Below are 22,879 nucleotides of genomic sequence, written 5' to 3' on the forward strand. Positions count from 1 at the left end.
CCAGAGCCCGACGCGGGGCTCGAACTCACGGACCGCGAGATCGTGACCTGGCTGAAGTCGGACGCTTAGCCGACTGCGCCACCCAGGCGCCCCTAGAATCTCATTTTAATCCCAAAGGAAAATATTCATCTTAATGCACTATTAAATAATTATTCACAGATTTAAACTGAGTTTTACTTTCATGAGATTTTACTTCAGTTTTTACTATTGTGGCACTGTGGGTCCAAATTTATCTTTTCTGGCTATAATGAGAATATTATAGAATATATATTATAATCTTGTTGCTTTTAGCCCTTGTATCTATCCACAGATAATAGGCTATTGTGAGCTAGATATATTAACTTAGATAATTTTACTCATTTAATAGATTTATACCACTGGGTTTTCATTCATTTGTTGTATGTCATGTTGACAGGAACTAGAGTAGGTAAAAGTAAAGAAACGGAACAGTCAGGGTCCCTGGCCTTGAGTATTTACATGCTGATGAGGAAAGACACTCATATATCTTAAAATAATGGTATACCAAGCACAGTGATAGAACTGTATGGAGAATGGGAAAAGGATCTACATCTAACTGAGAAAATCAAGGAAGGTTCCAGGAAGACATGTAAGAATTACCTCCACGAGGGAAGAGTAGAGGTGAGGTGGAGGGTATGCCATGCTGGAAATTACCTTTCATGTAATTGATAGATTTTTAATGCTCTTGAATCTAGAGGAAGGATATGTGTACATTAACTATCAGTTCTTCCAGCATCTACAGTTCTGTATATTCTAGTTAGTTTTAAAGAATCAAAATCCATTGAACTGTGGTCAGTGATGTTAGATGTCATGATAGAGATTATCTTTGGAGGGGTCAGGGAGTGATGGAAAGTGGAGACAAGGGAACTTTCAGGATTCTAGTAATGTGCTGTTTCTTGTTCTTGTTCTGGGTCTGGTTATGTGGGTTTAGTATGTGAGAACTCACCGAGCTGTGCACTTAACGGGTTTGTGTGCTCTTTCTCTGTGTTTATTAAACTTCAGCAAAATGTTTTGAAAACAACTCATTTTAGGAACAGACATTCTTCATGTGTATGTTGATAACTGTAAATGAAGTTAAGCACGGAAAGAAATATGAACACTTATTTTTAACATATATGATTATGGTTCTTCAACCTAAAGTGAGCACAAATTTTTATTTTTGATGAAATTTACTATTTTTTCCTTTTCGTGACCATTGTTTTCTGTGCCTGACTGAAGAAATCTTTACCCACGGATTGTGAAGATATTTTCCTGTGTTTCCTTCTAAAAGCTGTATAGTTTTGGTTGTACGCTTTAGTTTGGGTTCTGTTGATTCATTTTTGTTTGTATACATGTGATGTAAGGTTTGAGCTTCTCCCCTCCCCTTGTAAAAACTTAAATGACTATGTAAGTGTGAACTGTTCTGGGCTCTGTTCCATTCTTACTGATCTCTTTGTCCGCCCTTATGCCATTATGAGGTCACTCTAGCTTTACAGCAAGATTTGAAGTAAGATTGTATAAGGCCACCAGCTTTAGTCCTCTGTTTCAGGATTGTTTGGGCTATTTTAGGTCCTTTTCAGTATCATATGAATGTTTGAATCAGCTCATTTTTATTTCTAAAATATGCATGCTGGGATTATGGTTTGGATCAATTCGGGGAAAACTAATATCTTAATAATACTGCATTCGGTCCATGAAACTCAAAAATAAACTTTCTATTTTTTAATATTTTCTTTAATTTTTCGCAATAGTGTTTTGTAGTTTTTAGTTGTAGAGAAAACGCTCACCTTCTGTTAAATTCATTCCTAAGGACTTCATGTTTTCTGGTACTCTTGTAAGTGGATTGCTTTAAAAATTTTTACTTCCCATTTGTTTGCTTCTATACTTTGAATTTTTTTAATATTGTTATTTTTGTATCCATTTTATATCTAAATTCACTGGTAGGTTTTGGTGATATATGCAGAGAAATGATTATGTCATCTATGATTTGGAATAGTTTTACCTCTTTTCATCTTTGTATTTTTTTTCTTATTGCACTGACTTGGCTTCCATATAATGTTGAAGAGTAATGAGGACGGACATCTTTGACTTGTTCCCAGTCTTGGGGAAAGTGTTTTCAGTGTTTCACTATTAGATAAAATGCCAGCTGTAGGTTTTTATAGATGCTGTCAGTCAGACTTAGGAAGCTCTTTCTAGTTTTTTCATAAGTGGCATTGAATTTTATCAGATGCTTTTTTCCTACGTGTACTGAAATGACCCTATAGTTCTCTTTTATTCTGTTTCATTGGTAGACCACATTGATTTTTAATGTTTGTCCAATTTTGCATTCTTGAAATAATCCCTGCTTGGTTGTTTATTGCTAGATTTGATTTACTAGTGTGTTGTTAAGGAGTTTTAACTGTATGAGTTTGAAGGATGTTGTTCTATAATTATCTTTTCTGTAATGTCTTTGTCTTTGGTATCAAGATTATGCTGCCCTCGTGAAACACGTTATGCAGCATTTCTTCATCCCCTGTATTCTGAGTTTCTGTAAGATTGGTAGTTTTTCTTCTATAAATATTTGATAGAATTCACAAACTAATATTATATCCTTAATAGCATCTAGTATTTGATATTTTGTATTTTTTATGTAGTTTGTCTATTTCACGCAAGTTGTTGATTTATCAGCACCAAGTTGTTCATATTATTCCCGTATCTTTTCATATCTGTAGCTTCTGTAGTGATGTCCTGTTTCATTGGAGGTTGGTTATTTGTATTTTCTCTCTATATTATCGATCTCTACTCTTTATTATTTTTTTTCCTTCTACTTTTGGCTTACATTTCTTTTTTATCTTCTTAAGGTGGAACCTTAGGTCATTGATGTTTAAATGGTTCTTTTCAATAAGCAATTAAAACTATAAATTTCCCTTTAAGCTGTATTCTACTTACATTCCATAAGTTTTGTTACATTGTATTTTCATTATCATTTAGTACAGAATGTTTTCAATTTTCTTTGTGATTCTTTTCTTTTATTCATGGATTATTTAGAAATATATTGTTTAATTTTTTAAACATGTGTGGAACAGAATAGAAAACCCAGAAATGAACCCACAAGTGTGTCACTTAATCTTTGACAAAGGAGAAATGAATTTATAATGGGAAAAAAGACAATCTCTTCAACACACGGTATTGGGGAAACTGGACAGCTATATGCAAAAGAATGAAACTGGACTACTTTCTTAAACAGTACACAAAAATAAACTCAAAATGGATTAAAGGCCTAAATGTAAGACATGAAACCATAAAAATCCTTGAAGAGAGCACAGGCAGTCAATTCTCTCACATCATCTATAGCAACACTTTTCTAGATATGCCTCCTGAGGTAAGGGATACAAAAGCAAAAATAAACTGTTGAGACTGCATCAAAATAAAAAGGTTCTGCACAGCGAAGGAAACAGTCACCAAAACTAGAAAGCAACCCACTTAATGGGAAAAGATATTTGCAAATCACGTATCTAATAAAGGGTTAGTGTCTAAAATATATAAAGAACTGATAAAATGGAACACTCAAAACAAATAACCTAGTTAAAAAATAGGCAGATGACATGAATAGGCATTTCTCCAAAGAAGACATCCAGATGGCCAATAGACAAAAAAGATGCTCAACATCACTCATTATCAGGGAAATGCAAACCAATACTACAATGAGCTATCACCTTATACCTGCCGGAATGGCTAAAATCAAAAACAGAAGAAACAATACGTGTTGGCGAGGCTGTGGAAAAAAAGGAATCTTCTTGCACCATTGGTGGGAATGCAAACTGGTGTAGCAACTGTGGAAAACCGTATGGAGGTTCCTGAGAAAGTTAAAAATAGAACTACCCTAGGGTCGCCTGGGTGGCTCAGGCGGTTAAGCGTCTGACTTCAGATCATGATCTAACGGTTTGTGGGTTCAAGCCCCACATCAGGCTCTGTGCTGACAGCTCAGCAGCTGGCTGCTGCTTCAGATTCTGTGTCTCCCTCTCTCTCTGCCCCTCCCTCCCTCTTAAAAATAAACATTAAAAAAAGTTTGTTTCTTTTAATAAAAAAAAATAGAACTACCCTAGGATCCAGTAATCACACTAACTGGGTGTTTACCCCTAAAATGCAGAAACACTTGTTCAAAGGTATACATGCACCCGTGTGTTTATTCCAGTATCATTTACAATGGCCAAATTATGGAAGCAGCCCATAGCTATCGTCAGACCTATGGCATAAATTCAGAATTTATTATTTTTGCCATGTTGTAAAATTTTAATGTTATAAATCAATGTCATTTTGAGAATATTGGAGATTTTCTTATCTTCTCACAGCTATACATGGTATTTATTAACAAGATACAGTTTCAAATATTATTAATTTTTTATTTATTTGTACTTTAAGAGTTCAAATTAAGGGTGATATTAGGTGGCACAATTAGAATGAATTAAGTTTGTAATGAATGACATATTAAGACGTTTATATTTTTAGCAGTGATCTTAGTATTCAGGAAATTACAAGAATTTGTTCCCAGTAGAATTAGAAGAATTTAGGTGATTTTTGTGATGGAAACCACTGCTTAAGCTTATTCAAACCTTTAATTTTTTTTAACTTAAAATCTTCAAAAAGGCAAAAAAAAAAAAAAAACCAACCTTAGAAAATGTTAAGAAATATGTAACTACATGCTGTGGGCTCTGTACGGGGTGATGAAATGCTGAAGTTCTTTTCATCAGCTTTGAAAACTGGGATGTTCCCAGTGCCAGAGTACCAATGTCAAAGCACTGCCTGTAGCACTTAAAGCTCTAGCCAAATAAACCTGTGCTTTACTTGGCTTGACCACTTACTAGCTTGTAGGGCCCAAGGCAAGTTAATTGTGTTTTTGTTTCCTCATCTGTAAAATGGTAATAGTGTCTCATAGGGTTTATTGTGAGGAGCTTAGCATACTTCTTTGGACACAATAATCTCCAGGTAAATGTTAGCTGCTCTCGGTAATGGGTTACCACTACTGCAGCCGCAGCCTAGGATTGTCTACTTACTTGCATTTGTCTCCCACTGGGGAACCTCAGCAAGTCTTAGCACATTTTATGTCCAGGACCTAGTGTATCTCCCACAGTGGCTGGCATGTAGGAGGTATTTGGTTAATGTTAGCCCTGCTAAATGTAGCACAGCTCCCTGGTTTTTTGGAAGTACTTCAATAGAAATATTTACTTAGATGTAATTCCCCCCTGAGACTCGGTTCCATCTCTAATCCCACAGTGACCCATCCCCTGATAAATCTCCCTTTAAAAAACACCCCGCATAGAGTGTCTTACTTACTCACTAATAGTAGTTATTTACTGAGTTAGTTTACCAAGGCTGCCATAGCAAAATACTATGGACTGGGTGGCTTAAGCAACAGAAACTGACTCTCTCCTGGTGGAACTTGTAAGTCCAAAATTGGAGAGTCTGCAGAGTTGGGTTTCCTCTGTGGCTTCTCCTGGTTTTGCAGACGACTATTCTCTTGTGACCTCTTGGAAGGTCCTGTCTGTACCAGCTGCCCTGGTGTGTCTCTGTGTGTCCTACCTAATCTCTTCTTACAAGGTCACCATTCAGATTGGATTAGGGCCACCCTAATGACCTTATTTTAACTTAATTGCCTCTGTAAAGGTCTTATGTTCAGATACAGTCACATTCTGAGGTACTGGCAGTTAAGGCTTCAACATATGAATGTGAGGGAGAACACAGTTCAGTCCATAACACTTACTGTTACTTACTTACTATGATAATGATAGCACTGACTGTTAATATATTTTTAAATTATTACCCTCGAAGATTTGTTGTCTGACTCATCAGGTAGATGTTTTAAAAATAGAAGTGGATTTTTTTTTTAAGTTTATTTATTTATTCTGAAAGCTAGGGGAGAGGCAGAGAGAGCGAGGAGAAGAGAGAGAGAATCCCAAGCAGGCTCTGAACTCGTGCGGAGCCCATTGAGGGGCTCTAACCCACAAACTGCGAGATCATGACCCGAGCCGTAATCAAGAGTCGGATGCTAAACCGAGTGAGCCACCCAGGCGCCCCGAGAAGTAGATTCTTAAAAGAAGTAGACTGGTTTTATGATGAAAGCAGTGATCTTAGTCCACAGGTCAGAAGCCAAAGGGTGTTTTGTATGATGCCTGTACATTTGTATATATTTTTAAATTCACAAATTCATGAATCATCAAATACCTGATGAGTGCCTACCAGGTGCCCAGGCAGTGTGCTAGAACCTAGCAGTGAAATGGTGAGCAAGGCACTGTGCCTGTCACTGTGCATTTCACACCCTAGTATATATTTAGACATCTGTGCTTATGAAGTGTAATGAGAAATAGCCCCCCCTAGTGTTAGGTCTTGGAAGGTATTGGTATTAGACCTTAGAGTGTTGGCTTTGTGTTTTAAAAGCCAATTAATTAGGGGCGCCTGGGTGGCGCAGTCGGTTAAGCGTCCGACTTCAGCCAGGTCACGATCTCGCGGTCCGTGAGTTCGAGCCCCGCGTCGGGCTCTGGGCCGATGGCTCAGAGCCTGGAGCCTGGTTCTGATTCTGTGTCTCCCTCTCTCTCTGCCCCTCCCCTGTTCATGCTCTGTCTCTCTCTGTCTCAAAAATAAATAAACGTTAAAAAATTTAAAAAAAAAAAAAATAAAAGCCAATTAATTAGTTTTAAAAGCATTTAAAGCCTGATCGTAACCACTACCCAGGACTATGACCATGAGCAAATTATTTAATACCCTCAAACCACTATTTTCTCATTTATAAAATAGAAGTAATATAAATATTTCATACAGTAATTTGTGATTAAGCGGGATAAGGCATGTCCTCTGCTTATTTAGCACCATGTTTGGGCCTCTAGAGAACTTAATAAAGTATGTTGCTGGTTGTTTCCCCCACTTCCCCAGTACCGGAGCTAAGCCTCATCTTGGAAGTAAAATTGAGGGGTTATCTAAGAATAGCTTTGTATGTAGGTTTCTAATGGAGTTTGTCGTAATTTCTACCCTGCCACTTTCCAGAAATGATTTGAAATAGTGCCTGAGAAGTGTGTTCCAATCGTGAGGTAATAGAGAAAACGCTTGACCCAGAACTAAGGTGAACTTAGCACTAGGGCTCTCCAGCCAGCTGGATTATCCTGGGTGACTCCGAAGTCTAGACTTCCCCTATCAGATTCTTTGCCTTGTTTACTAATTAGGAAATGGTTGATCTTAAATACTGCCCCTTTAGGTTTCTGAGGATTTGTGTGTACTCTCTAAAGTCTCATAGCTTTGAAATTATATTCTAAAAGCAGAAATAGATAACTTGAATTTAATCTTGCTTCTGAATAAAATAATTATCACTTTCCGGAGAATAATCGTTAATGTAAGTGATTTAACATACAGTCCATTCATAGTCTTTCCTTTGCTGAATTCATTTTAGACTCCCTAATATATTGTTAACATTGTATTTATATTAATTCTTGTTTTGGTAGCAGTGTTCTTCTAAAAGGTACTGAAGTCGTAAGTTCCAAGACCTTGACTTTCTCACATGGCTGTCATGTATTTGGAACACATTTGGAAGCCACTGTGTAAGTCAGTTGTAACTGATAAATACGTAGTATGAGGCTTGATGAGAAATTTTTTCTTGTCATTGTTGGAGCTGTTGTTGACAAGGTAGGAATACTTTTTAACCTTTTAATCCTAATGGATTATTAGGGCCACATTGGTTATGAAATGAGAATAAAATAAGGAGATAAAAGATTTTAGATAAAAGAATGTCCTTCTAGGAAATGAGAAAGGTTAAACCCATAAAAATGTGTTCTACTTAGATGCTTCTGTCTGCATAAGTTCTTTATTATTTTATTAAAGGCTAAAATATTTTAATCAATTTTACTATATATTTGAAATGCCTGAGAAAATAGGTACCATATCTCACAGAATTACAGATCTTAATTCTCATCTGCTATTTGATATTGATAAATGTTGTATTTTCTAATGTCGTGATTAGTTTTTTTTTAAAGAATTGCAAACTACACATTTAAGTTCAATTGTTTTATGATGTCAAAACATAGACAACTAGCAAAATGGGAGAGAACATTTGTAAATCATTTATCTGATAAGGGATTAATATCTACGCTAAAGGATCACAACAACAAGAAGAAAAAAACAATTCAAAATTGGGCAAAAGACTTTGGATAGACATTTCTTCAAAGGAGGTATACAAATGACCAATGAGCACCTTAAAGAAGATGCCTAACCCATTGTTAGGGAAAAGGCAAATCAAAACCACAGTGAGATACTACTTCATATCTGTTACAATGTGGCTGTTATTAAAGAGCGGGGAGAAAAAGGAAAATAGGTGTTGATGAAGATGTGGAGAAATTGGAACCCTCATGCGTTGCTGATGGGAATATAAAATGGTACAGCTGCTGTGAAAACCGGTTTGGTGTTGCCTCCAAAAGTGAACCACAGAAGTCTCATACGATCCACCAATTCCACTCCTGGGTATATTTCCAAAGAATCGAAAGCAGAGACTCAGGTAGCTGTATACCAGTGTTCACAGCAGCATTGTTTACAGCAGCCAAAACATGGAAACAACTCAAGTACATCAGCAGATGAATGGATAAACAAAAGGTGGTACATACATACCGTGGATTCAGCCCTAAGCAAGGAAGGAAATTATGACGCTGCTAGTGCTACAGTGTGGCTTAACCTTCAAAACATTATGCTAAGTGAAATAAGCCAGACACCAAAGGACAGATACTGTATGACTCTAATACTTTAAAAGAGGTACCTAGAGTAGGCAAATCCATAGAGACGATGTAGAGTAGAGGTTAGCAGTGGCTGAGAGAAGAGAAGGGAAATGGGGAGTTATTGTTAAATGGGTACAGAGTTTCTGTTTAGGATCATAAATAGTTCTAAAATGGGTAGTGGTGATGGTTGCAGACATTTTGAGGAGACTTAATGCTATTGAATTGTACACTTAAAATTGTTAAAATGGTAACTTTAATGTTATGTATTTTATCACAAAAAATAAAAATGAAATAAGAAAACCAACTAAACAATAACAACAAAACAGATTTACTCAATTATATCTTTTCCAAACAGTTTTTCCTCATCTGTATGGACACTTTTAAAACAGTGTGGGTAGTTACGAGATTTTTAGGATTGATTACCATTGGGTTTTTATTGCCTGTGAATTACAAATGGTGTGGTTTATTTAACATGATTTTCATAGCAAAAATTTTTAATGGATCTTCCTTATTTTGCAGTTACTTCGAGAGCTTAAGCATCCAAATGTCATCTCTCTTCAAAAGGTGTTTCTGTCTCATGCTGATAGGAAAGTATGGCTTCTGTTTGACTACGCTGAACATGACCTCTGGGTAAGGTGAATTGTGGTAGGCATCAAGTCATTGGTTTTAGTCAGGGATTAAAGGTGACTAAAAACAATTTTAGGAGTTTATCTTACTGTGAGATTTACATTTTTTAAAGTAAAAGTGACCTCACAGAATATGGTTGATGAATTACCAAGACTAGGGTATTTTGCTTTGTATTATTACTTTTTGGTCTTATCAATTTCATCTTTGTAACGTGCTACAGAAAACAGTAGAATCTGAACAGTATAAACAACTATTCGGTGTGGTATCTTAGCTACAGGTTTTTGATAAAATTTTTAAAGTAACTGTAATAGCCATTTTGTTCTAGGATTTAAAAGCAGCATGTTTCCTTTTACTCTGTAAAGGAATATAAGATGAGAAAGTGGTATCCGTGTATAGGGAGACAAATACGTGAGAGCTAGTCATTCTGTTATTTGTCATACAACATCAGGCAAGTCTCTTAATGGCTCTGAGTGGGGGGGGGTCTGAAGTTGTAGGCGCCCCCCCTCCTCCAATCTGTAAAATGTGATACTTTTCCTGCTTTTCTACAGGATTTTTTGGAAGAGCAATTTTGTATTTGGAAAGCTTCATAAGCTAAGTGTAGTATACAAATCTAACATACTATTAATCTTGTCCTGGATATTATTCACACTTAATACCATATTCTAATGTATTGCTTATTTCCATAAACAGAAATTCAGTATTGTACTTACTTGAATTGGGCATGGTCTCGTTTAGGAAGAATTCTTTGTGGAAGACAGCTTCCAGTCAAATCCTTGAAGATTCTCAAAGTCAAGTGATTACAGTCTCTTAGATGAGTTTTATTAGGTTAGCTAATATAATGACAAAAATGATGTTACATTGATAAAAATTATTATAAACTGAGAATTTATTTTTAAAAATATGAAATTTATTGTCAAATTAGTTTCCATACAACACCCAGTGCTCATCCCAAATGATGCCCTCTTCAATGCCCATCACCTACCCTCCCCTCCCTCCCACCCCCCATCAACCCTCAGTTTGTTCTCAGTTTTTAACAGTCTCTTATGCTTTGGCTCAGAATTTAAATTTATCTTGGCTAAAGAGCTGAAATACAAAGAGCTAACTCAGTATTTTGCATTTACTCAGTAGATTGTTTTTAAAACTGGTATTTACGAAAGTCTTGGGCAACTATCAGATTTACTCTATTAATCATAACGGTTATGTTTTTTGAAACTCTGAAGTGCAATCTTGGGGATAAGAGTTTATGATATATAAAATGAAAATCTGTAGCAAGATAGCCAAAACAATTTTGAAATGTACTCACAAAACTTATATGCTGATCAGTCTTGTGTAAAGAACATGTTAACACAGACTACAGTTGAGAAAATAAAACAAGTAAGCGAAAACCCAGTATTACATTGAGTTAATTCATTAACAAGTGCTTCACTTCTGTGAACTCTATTTTTTCTGATATTTAATAAGTAATTTAATAGGATCTTTAAATATTTCACTGTGTTTTGTATACTGGCCTATATGTATATTTCTATACTGGCTGTGCATCTCTTGAGATAAATAAAAGAAAAAAAACATACATACAGATCTTCCTTGACCTACGATGGAGTTAGATCCTGATAAATGCATCGCAGATTGGAAACATATCAAGTCAGAAGTACATTTCATACACCTACCCTGATTGCTGAACATCATAGCGTAGCCTAGTCTACCTTAACTGTGCTGAGAACACTTAACATCCCCCTCCAGTTGGGCAAAATCTCCTAACACAGAGCCTGTTTTGTAACGAAGTGCTCGGTACCTCACATCATCTATTGAACACCGTCCTGAACTTGAAAACCAGAATGGTTGTGTGAGTGTGGAATGGTTGTAGCGCGTTGGCCGTTGCCCCTCGCTGAGGTACAGCAGCTGCCGCCGCCTGGCATCCTGAGCGAGCCCTGGCCTGCGTGCTGCTAGCCTGGGAAAAGATCACATTTCAGAATTCGCAGTGTGGTTTCTGCTGAATGCTCATCGCTTTTGCTCCATCACCACGTCAGAAAATCATAAGTTGAACCACTGTAAGTCAGGACCATCTGTACTGGTATGCAAGGGATTATAATATTCTGGCTCAGTTTCAGGTATCTTCAAAATAATTTACAGTTTTCATTCAGCTGCACTTTGTAAATGTGAAAACAAAATTTTGAAGTAAAACTAACACAAGTAAACAGTAAATAGTTTGGAAGGAAGTTCACCTCCTGAAAATAGTAAAATAGTTTTCAACTCTTGCTAATTTCCAGAATTAACCTCATTTACATAATTTTAACCCTAACAGATTTCCAGAAATGGAAACTTCTATGGGTTTCATATACTTTCAGATTTATAAGAAGTATTTTTCACTGTGTGGATTTCTGTTTTCCATGAGTAAATGCAATTTGATTCAAATTATTTGTGTAAGTTATCTGTAAAGAATTGTTTTGAACTGAAAGTAGACATCACATTTTCTATTCTATGAAACTATTGTCCACAGTCAGTGCTGGTTGTAAATATTTTTGTTGTTGTTCACTTCTGTTCTTTTAAAATAAATCTGATCAAATCAAATTGGGATTCTGTTAATAAAAATTTATTAAATTAGTGTGGCCGATATTGAATTGGACGCTCATTCTCAAGCCTAACATGAAATCAAATTATATGATCCAAATTTATGAGAAATTGTGTAGGCTGGTTTATAAACATAATTTGTAATAAGTCATGATTTGTAATAGTTGAACATAGGAGATCGTATTGTATTCAGTATAATTTCTAGCTAGTATGTGATATTTAATTTTACGTGTCGATATAATAATTATACTTTCGCAGATTATGCTGCATGCAGTGTTCCCAGATGTGTATACATGGGCATCATTGGCCTTATTGTCCTCTTATTAATACTCATTTAAGTCAAATAAGTACTTTTAATGTTCATTTTAATAAAAATAAAATAATTCCATTTACTAAAACCTCCTTTATCCATTTCATTTTCTTATTTTAATTGGAGTGTTGAATTAGCTGGGGTAAGGCAGCAGAGGATAACAAAAACAGTTGCAGTAAAAAGAGTCATTTAAAAAAATCACTTAGGTGTTGGTGAAATTTCATGCCAAGCACACCGCATATTTTTTATATAGCCCTGGAATAAAAACAAAGGTAAGCGATTTCCCCAGTGTAGTTTTTTGTAGTTATGACATATTGGTAAAAAAGTAATTTGTTAAACCCTAATGAAAATGTTAACTGAAGGGGTGCTTAACTGGCTTAGCCAGTAGAGTGTGCAACTCTTGATCTTGGAGTTGTAAGCTAGAGCCTCACGTTGGGGATAGAGATTACTTAAAAATGTTAACTGGAGGAGTGCATATGGCATCATTTATTGTACCTCCCCTACATATTCTTTTCTTCTCACTCTGTCAAGTTTTAATTTTTATAAATAATGATGTATTTTAATCTATTTTTATTAAGCTCTGAAAACCACTAGCTCTTAAGGTGAACAGACTTTATTGTCACACCATTTCTTAGGCTATGTGACAGGACATTCTAGATTATTGAGTTTTAGCTCTATTTTGCTTGACTGTTTTAAAATACTTTGGGCAGATAACAGAAGAAAATTAAAATAGTGTTATGCTGCTAATAAAGTATAGATTAATCATACTACATGCGGGCTGACACTTTTACTTTCCCACCAGGTAGTCTTTGCTATATATTTTTTTCTTTGGAAAGTAAAACTTCTTCACTCATGAGTTACTAGTTATTCCTTATCCTTGTTCTACTTTCTATGTCATAAGAAAATAGGAGGTGAAAATGTTGACCTGTAATATAAAATATGTCTGTCCTGTTTTAGTTGTGTTTACTAATGTCAAGAATATGGTTGATATTCACCCATAAATACTGCTCAAGAGTCTGTTCTTCTGCACATGACGTACCAGGCATATGCCTAGTGTTACACACAGCAGAGTTGATTTCAGCTGATTTGTAGGTGTTCTTGCAGTTTAAGAGTGCTTTAATTAAAACGAAGAAACCTGTCAAGAGCGTTTGAAACATGGGATCTTGTTTCTACTGAGGTACATTTGTTTATAAAGCAATTTTCCTGTTTATAAAATGGTATTGTGTTTTACCGGATGTCCACTCATACTGTTCCTAGAAAGTTTTTAATGAATAGTACAAGGCTATTTTTTTCCCATCTGAATCTTAGCTATTTCTAAACATTTCCAGTGTGAACTGGTCATTTACATGTGATTTCTTTATGCTTCTGTGTATTTTATTGAAATAATTTCCCTGTGTGCTTCCTTTATAACCCATGTATTGTAAACAGGCAACACATTTATGCTATGTCAGCTAACCCATAAGTATCTCTTGAAATTTGTTCTGTTTATTTTCTTTTCATTTAATTAGTACAGATAAAACAAATTCTGTTCTTGAAAATTTCTACCAGGTAAACAGGGGTCAAGTATATTCTGAAAGTATTTTTTAATTATACTTTTAAAATAAAATCACATTGCTCTCAACTTCTCTGTTGTAATCATTTGTTTTCTGAGACACGATCATTTGCTTAGGAAATGAAATTTTAGCTTCAGTTAGTAGGAAATTTTAAGTTTATGTTATCCAGCAGAATATGAAATTATATTTTGGATATCTTTGGGAATCCCTGAGTGTTTCTTTTTCTGTTAGGAAAATATTATACATCAAGTCATCTTTCCCTCTTTTCTTTTTTAAGCTTCTGGTGATATTTTTCTTTCTTTCAGCATATAATCAAGTTTCACAGAGCTTCTAAAGCAAACAAGAAGCCAGTTCAGTTACCTCGGGGAATGGTGAAGTCACTATTGTATCAGATCCTAGATGGGATTCACTACCTGCATGCTAACTGGGTGTTGCACAGGGATTTGGTAAGTTGATATGTAGTTAGGTTTAAGCAGAAGGATGCATTTATAGTTGGTTGATTTTCTAGTTGTCTCTACATATCAGTGCTGCATAGACTTGCAAACCTTGTAGAAGGGTGAGAGTGCTGTAGTCTCCTTACAGTCGAGCCTCGTGCTGTTTATATGATGCATCCTGCTTCTCTGACGTATACTGGCTGGGGTTCCCTGAAGAGGTGAAAGAGGGCACATTTGTTTTCCTAAGCTTTTGTTTACTTTTAACTTTATAAATGAAGTCTAATTGATTATTAGATGCTAAGCAAACTCTAGAAATTGATATATTTGTGAATAACTTGGAAATGAAACTTCAGAGCCTACTGAAACTAAGTTACATATTAGAAGAGGAGATCTTAATTCAATCTGCTGGGTTGTTGTTTTTTTATGTTTATTTTTTTGAGAGAGATCAATCTGCTTATTTTTAAGCCCCACTATATTAGTAGCAGTCTTTTGACCAGTAACATTTATTAATCATTATTGAGTACATTATTGAGAAGCCTTGCCATGTTAATGCACATTAAATTCTTAAGAATTCCACATGGCAGAATAATTTATGCCTTTTTATAAAATCCATCTAGCATGAAATTTTTCTTTAAATGGTGCATTGTTCATTCATCTTCCTGGATGTAAAATTTAAATCTCAAATTCCCCATATTGCATAATTACATTGTGCTTTGTTGTTCTTTTCTTTGTAAAGGTGGTAACTATAGTAAAGTTTGTGACAGTGCCTTCATTCCAAACAGTTACAAACAGTGCTGGAAGTGATGACTTGGTCTCTGATCACATGTGTCACATAGTCACTAATAGTGACTTCGTCACTCACTGACATAGTCAGTAGTGACTTAGCTTTTAGCCCTGTAGACGTTGAGATGGAGCTGATCTGCCCCTTGCACATAGTCTTTCTGAGCTGCTCTGTATTTAATGCCTTCAGATCAGATGTTGCAGTGTCATAATTTCTTGTGCTTGCATCTGTTTTCAACAAATCTCCTCACAATATGTTTGAGGCTACTTATTTTATCTCCAGGTCACATACCTAGAAAGCATTTAGACTAGGACCGATAACATCAGAAATTCGGTTGAAGGAACTTTTTTCCGTATGCAAATTTTATTTTTAATATTATTAGGGTATTTTATTTACAGTGGAATTACAGAAGTGAGGCAAATCTGTCGGTTCCTTATGAAGCTGAAAGTAAATTTCAACTTTTAGGGGAGTCAACTATTGATACTTTGAAGCTACCGACCTTTTTTATGATCTCCGAAAGAATAAAATATGGCAAAAGGGCATTTTTCCCTAATTATGCTGAGATGACCCTACATTTTCTTTTTGTTGTAAGTTATTTTTCATCGTGAAAATACGTCTGTGTATTAGATGAATACAAATTGAAAACAAATCAGCATTTCAGTTGTTATGTTAGTATATAATATATTTGAACCACTTACAGTAATACCAGCTACAGTAGTGAAAATAGTTACAGTTTAATTTTTTTTAATTTCTCTTGTGGGAAAGCTCTTTCTATTGGTGTGGCATAGACAAGTTCTCTTTGACCTAGCGATAGTGTGGGACGCTTCATTTTGGAGGTCTCCCCGTCTTTTAGTGGTGTGCCAAGAGGTGGGGGCCAGTGGGAGCAGTGCACCCTAGATGCCAGCATCAAAGGGATGCACCGTCTGAAGGTGACTTAAAAATAATAAACAGACTTTTATAAGAGAATAAACAGGGGGACACCTGGGTGGCTCAGGCGGCTGAGCGTTGGGCTTCAACTCAGGTCATGATCTCGTGGTTCTTGACTTCAGGCCCTTCATCAGGCTCTCTGCTGTCCACGCAGAGCCCACTCTGCATCCTCTGTCCCCCTTTCTCTCCGCCCCTCCCCTGCTCACGCTCTCTCTCTCTCTCTCTCTCAAAAATGAACATTCATTTAAAAAACAAAAAAACATGAAAAGAGGTTACTTTCGATTGTCACCATATGCTGGCAATTGGGAACAGTGTCAGTGATAAAGTATTCTCGTTCTCTGAGAAAACCATTCCCACTCCTCTTACCCCTCTCATCTGCCACTGCTGTCTGTTTAGTTGTTTATTTACCCAAAATATTTTCCGGCCTGTAATGTATTGTCTCAGTACTGCTACCTCCTTTGACTCCCCCACTTAGAGTGAAAGCTCTTGAATCATTTGTGTATGACTGTTCACACCTAAGTCTCTTGTGCATTGTAGACACACAAGGGCCCACGGAACCATTGGGTCATTAAAGTGGTAACATCTGCCCCCAGTCAGGATCTTACCGGTTCAGGTGCTTACTTCTTGAATCAGTCCTCAGTTTCTGTAAGAAAGATTCGTTATCATAGTTTTTGTTAAAATGTGTCTACCTTCCTACTAACTAAAAAGTAAATTTTGGAGTTTTGATGGTATGTAATGCTCAACTATATTTACATTAGATATTCATATTTGTAGCAAAAAAGTACTTACTCTGAAGGATGTTCTTCAGAAGCTGATAACTTGACTTTAACTCTCTCAAATATTGTTATTTGCAGATGAAATACTTATCCTATTAGAACAAATGTAATTAATGGCTAATTATATTCCTTGCTTCTTTGCAGTCAGGTTTAGATGAAATGTGGCAATACTGACCTAAACAGACCTATGTAAGATTTCTAATGTTACGAATTGCTGACATGCCACGAGAAACATCAGACTAAGATGGATAATTGGCACAGACTCCCTAAAAATATCATTTTAATAATGCCCTAGAATGTTATTGAAAGTTTGCTTAATAAAATTGTCTTCATCATTAATAGAAATAATGATCTGAGATGGTAGAATAATGAAGTTCTTTGATATGTGCAGTTGAGCTTTAACAGTTAATAATCCTATTTAATAAATACAGATTAATTTCATCACTATTAATCATCACATAGTAGCAGATCAGTTACTGGGGTCTGTCGTCCTTGGTGAGAAATAGAGATTTAATAATTCTGAAACTCTGGTTGGACTGAAGTCGGTAATAATTGCATATGTGTGTGGATGTTTTATGAAGAATGGGCCTGAGTGGCGCCTGGGTGGCTCAGTCGGTTAAGCGTCTGACTGGGTTTTGGCTCAGGTCATGATCTCACGGTTTGCGAGTTCGAGCCCCACATCAGGCTCTGCGCTGACAACGCGGAGCCTGCTTGGGATCCTCTCTCTCTGAGCCTCCACTGTTCACACACACACTCTCTCTCAAAATAAATAAATAAACTTTAAAAGAAAAAGAAGAAGAATGGGCCTGAAAGGAAACACATGAAATATTTATTTTTGTGCAATAATTTGTGAGTCCAAGTCAAACTTTTTTGGTTTTAGAACATTAAAATATGTATGTATAAGTTGGTTTGCTTTACACTTAATCTATTTGCCTTAACTAGAGATAAATAAAAACAAAGATATATGTGTTAGCTTTGTTCTTCCCTTTGACTACACTCTTTCCCTTCTTTTATTCTCCTCTCCTTGGGAAATGAAAATAGTCTGACCAACAGGCTATAGTCCTGGTTCTGGCCCTAACGTTTGTATTAGGATCCTCCAGAGAAACAGAATGTGTATGTGTGGAGAGGCAGAGATTTATTTTAAGGAGTTCCCTCGGGGAAATTGTAGAGGCTTGGTGAGTCCAAAATCTCTAGGGTAGGCCAGAAGGCTGGAGACTAAGGGGAAGAGTTGCAGAAAAGTCCAAAGGCAGTCTGCTGGCGGAATTCTCTCTTAGGATAGGTTAGTCTCTGCTCTGTCGTGGCGTTGGCCTCTGACTGAATGGGTAGGGCCCACCCATGACATGGAGGGTGAGCTGCTTTTCTCAAAGTCTACCAATTTAAATCTTAATCCCATCCAAAAACACCTTCACAGAAACATCCAGAGAAAGGTTTGACCAAATGTCTGGGCACCATGGCCCAGCCAATTTGACACATAAAATAACCATCCTGTACAAATGAGTAAACAGAGGCACAGAGTTGAAGGAACATGGGACCAGTTAATTCCAATTTTTACTCCCCAATTATCTGCTTATATAAAAAAGGAGTACTGGGTTAAAGAATATTAAGATTTTTTTGCCCGATGCTATAAGGAGGAACTTAGTGTGAAATCTTAACGAAAGCTTTGAATAAAGATAAACTTAAGTGAGTCAGAATAAGGAAAAGTTTGAAGTCTGTTAGCCTGTTGGATTGAGTTTGGTGGTTTTTCGGAGCATGAATAAAAAGACATTAAACACCAAATCCTATCTGATACTTTCTGTGTAGAAGCAAAAGTGTGATTTGGCAGTGGTGTCTGAAGTCTTTCCTCTTAAAAAGTTGTCCTTCTTGACTGAATTAAAGCACATTGGCAAGGCCATGAGAAGTTGTCCCTACTAGTGCCTCTGCTGTGACCATTTCAGGTCACCCAGCCACCCAGCCAGCTCCCTCTCTTGTCTGTCCTCTTTCGTAGAAAAGATTAGTTTTTATATAACTTTCTAAATTTAAGATTGGTTTTCTTGCGCAGTTGTGAAATAAATGTCTAAGTCAGGTTTCTTTTTTAACTAGGAGACATTCTGTGATTGGGTTAAAATTTGAAATTCTCTGTTAAGTGGTTGCACGCTAGTATTTGTGAATTGAAGTAAAAGCTGGTTTTAATCTTCTTTCCTTCCATCTCACTCCATATACCTGTTTCCAGCCAACTCAGAGATTTCCCTGTGTACTTGAACCCCCTCTTCCCGTCATCTCTAGTCATCTGTCTCGTTTAAAATTCTATTCCTCCTTTAAAGCACTGCTCCTGCTACCCCACCAATAAAGCCCTCCCTGATCACTCTAGCTAGGAGTGAGAATGTTTACATCTAAAGTCCCATAGCAGCTATTTTGAATTACCCAAGGGGCACTTAAACTAGTTTTGGTAGTATGTTCTCTATTTGATTATAAGTTCCTGAGGGCAAAGGCTGGGTTCCTCTGTGTTTGTATCCCTCCCAGTGCCTAGCAAAATACAGTTGGTATATACAGTATTGCTTATGTTTGTTGAATGAATGAACTAGCTCATTTGTAGCAGAAACAAGGTGGCTTCCAAGATGGTTCTCCATAGGTTATTTCTGCTACCACCTAATGTTTCTCCCTGTCTACAGATGTGTGCACGCTCCTTTTTACAGCCTACTGAAGTGAAAGAGGGCAAAAAAAAAAAAAAAAAAAAAACCCTTTGTTCATAATTTTTAATTCTTTTCAGCAGCCTTCCTCTTTCTACCTAGAATTCAGCTCTTATCAATCAGTCCAAAGACCATTCAGCTAATGATATCGATCTGTTGATTTCTTTTATCACACTCTTTTTCTACCCAGTATTTTTGTTTCACCCAGTGAAACCTATTTCCTGACCATTTACCTATTTATTCGTGTTCTCTTTATGTCATTTATTTTTTCCAGTGTTTTTCTTAAGGTTAGGACATCTCCATCGTAGTTCATTTACATCCCTTACTTTTTTTCAAAAACATCTTCAAGTCCCAAGTGTGTGAATTATTCTTTAATTGTAGATAAGGCAGCAGTACCTACCTTGTGAACACACAGCAGTTCTGAACTTACAACTCTCATTTCACTTTTATACTACATTTAAGTGACCAGTTCATTACTGGTCACAATGTAAATACTTTAATTTCTAGCTAATAGTTATTCACTTTTAATTTTGTAGTACACTTAGTGTTGGCTGAATTTTATGCTTTTGTTGAAAATAGTCATCCACCCATATCAGCCAGACCATAGAAATGGTTTACACTTAATTCAACTCTAAATGTTAAGGACTTGGGCTTTCAACATATTTCCTAGGGAACTTAGGAAAGTAGAGTGCTAGTTAATAAAACTGGCCAGTTGACCATTAGTTTTTGTTGAGTATAAATCAAGTTCTCATGGTCATTAATGTGTTCCACTTTTTAAAAAGCTGATATTCAAAATCTCATTTTAATTATTACCCTAATGGTTTTAGCATAATGGTAATTAACTTGAAACTATGAGGCACATAGGGGTATTTTCACCTTGTTGCCCTAAGTGGAGTAGAATATTAAGTGAGAGATACTGTAACTTTTCATCATAGTTTTTTTTTTCTTTTTTCATTCAAGCTGAATTACAAGGCTGTATATGAAATTTGGAGTGCTTTGTTGGAGTATTGCAACAAGCTGCTGTAATCACTCTTGCCCGAAAGCATTTCAAAATAGTTTTTTAGGCCACAGTACATTTCTTAGAAAATAAATCTCTACAGAGATTTCTTTTAGGAGTATCCCAAAGGGGATGTGCTACTGTGAGAGAAGTACATGATGTGAGATAGCCCAGTGGGCCACAGTATATACATATGTAAAAGAGGTTCAAGCCATTTCAAAGCTTTCATCTGAAGTAAAAGAAAAAAAATCTGATAGCGCTGTTGCCCTGCAGTTAATTTTAATTATACTGGGTGGCTTGGAATCACTTGGTGGGGCTTCAGCTGTCCTTGGTGAAGGATGAGTTGGTTTCCTAGCAACCATTAAATGAGATCAAAATCTTTTGAGTGAGCCACTGACTCAAACTCAATTTCATAGGTCCTGCTTTATCTTGGCATCTTACGTCTTGATGGTAGCATGATGGATTATTGGGGTATTCTGGATCTGATTCTCTTTGAGTGAAAGATTGCCTGGTTTATTAATTTTGCTTACTGAACACTATATATTTGCTCATGGTGATATGGTTTGTTTTGAAGTGCATTTTTTTATTGTCTGCTGAATTCTGTCACTAATAAGTGGAAAAACCGAGAAGCAAAGTAGTTAAATGATGTGATTCTGGCTACTTGGAGAACCGTAACAAAGCTGGATCACTAAATTCAGGGATTTTTCTTCTAGGTTGGTGATTTTTAAATTGCAGGTTGTAAGCCATAAATGAGTCAGGAAAGCACACAACACAACTAGCCTTTTTATTTTTATTTTTTTAATGGAATAGAATAGAAAAAGTATCAGTATATCATACGTATTAAGGGCAGTTATTGTTTCATGAAATTTTTGTTTTACTTTTATATGTTTATATGTGAGTATGTTCATTTAATATTAAATTGTTTTCTTGCTGTGGGTATTTGATATGGTTAGGAAAAGAGAAAAAAACTTAGTCAAATCTTCAGAAAATACTCCCAAATTATAGGTACTTTGATGTTTTGTGCATACTCCTTGACAGTGATGATAAAATTATTTTGAATAGCAGCCGCCCATTAGGGAAAAAAAAATTCAAACTAGGGTTTTTATATGGGCACGAGAATTTCAGGCAGGTTTCCCTTTCTTCCTTTAATATCTTTTAAATTGTCTGACTTGCTTGCAGGTAACATATATTGTTAAAATCAGAAAAAAAAAGTGTTTCATTTGGACTAGAAACTGAGGAAAATGTCTGTTTAGTCTGTTATTGAAGTTCACACGTAACATTCAGTGTAGTTTAGGGTATTTTTATGTTGGTAAAGGATGATGCTATTAAAGAAAAAAAGTAAAAACGTGCATACACTTTCTTTCTGCCCAAAAAGAAGGGCCAATAAATTCTTCGGGGGGGGGGTGGGTGGGGAGAATAACAAGCAGAAAGGATCCTGAGATTACTCATACGCTGGAACAGGAGAGCAACAAAATAATTGAACAGTTGGAAGAAAGGAGCCTACATTTGCAGTCTCTGCTCTGTTTTCTGCCCCTTCTCTGTGCTTTAGCTTCCATAAAATGAGTGTGGGGACCGTGTAAGCATGTTTCTTTAAAACAGATTTTGGGAAGAAAAATGCTCTGGGAAATGTCAGGTTTAATCACGCTTGTTACTTGAGATTTCTTTCATTTACTGGGAGCTCCAGTGATTTACTCTGATTTTCTTATTTGTTTGATTGTATAGCATTAAGATTGTATCCATAAAATTTAGGTTTGAGGATAAAGCGTGGGCTTTATTGATAACAGCTGATTGAGGCAAACTTAAATGATATTTCCATTGATTTTAATTATTGTGAATGTCGTGCTTATTCTAAAGCGTGTTTACTTAAATGACCAATTGGAAATTTTCCTTGAAAATATTTGATTGTTTGTAAACAATGTTTGATTTCTTGACAAATGCCACATTTGCTTAATTTTGATATTAATGTTGAGCATACACAATGGACTGCATTCTATCATATGTAAACAATGAAAAAGTAGCCCGCTTGATTTTACTAAATGGCAGCTGCAAATGTCATACATTTTATAAAGACACGTTACAAGTTGGCAATAAAAATGCTGCTATTTGGTTTACATGTTGCTTGTTAGGCTACTTTTACATTCTGAATGAGTCTTTTCAGATACTTTATCAACACACTGCTAGAATATTTTTAGTCAAATTTCTCACCAATCAAGAAGGGTTATTCTAAATAATCTTGTCAAGGTTTTTGTTTTGTTTTTTTTAAGAGTTTAAGACGATATTTTTGAGTGATCCTGAAAATTCAGTAGAAGTAGAGGATTATCAGGGTTTTGAATCTGATATATCTTTTCTCTATTTTTCTCTTCTTTTGACATAATTGATGGGATAACATCATTATATCATTTACATAACTGCTTGCATATTTTTTAAAACTGTTTTGTTTACTTCGAAGGAGAGAAAGAGAGTGTGCTTAAGCGGGGGCGGGGCAGAGGGAGGGAGAAGGAGAGAGAATCCCAA

General features: G+C 36.0%; 1 protein-coding gene across 5 annotated transcripts in view; it reads left to right on the plus strand.

Annotated features, from left to right (window-relative positions):
• Window positions 1–22,879, plus strand: part of CDK8 (cyclin dependent kinase 8) — a 112,602-nt gene that overhangs the window by 57,591 nt on the left and 32,132 nt on the right. For 4 of the 5 annotated variants that reach the window (XM_030308133.1, XM_030308138.1, XM_030308129.1 and 1 more), the window contains exons 3-4: window positions 9,246–9,356; window positions 14,090–14,230. In XM_030308133.1, coding sequence (XP_030163993.1) covers window positions 9,246–9,356; window positions 14,090–14,230 — 252 coding nt within the window. Of the gene's footprint in view, window positions 1–9,245; window positions 9,357–14,089; window positions 14,231–22,879 lie in introns of those variants that run through there. The other variant, XM_030308146.1, reaches the window with a different exon arrangement.

Source organism: Lynx canadensis, chromosome A1 (genome assembly GCF_007474595.2).
Source record: "Lynx canadensis isolate LIC74 chromosome A1, mLynCan4.pri.v2, whole genome shotgun sequence".
NCBI classification, from domain to species: Eukaryota; Metazoa; Chordata; class Mammalia; order Carnivora; family Felidae; genus Lynx; species Lynx canadensis.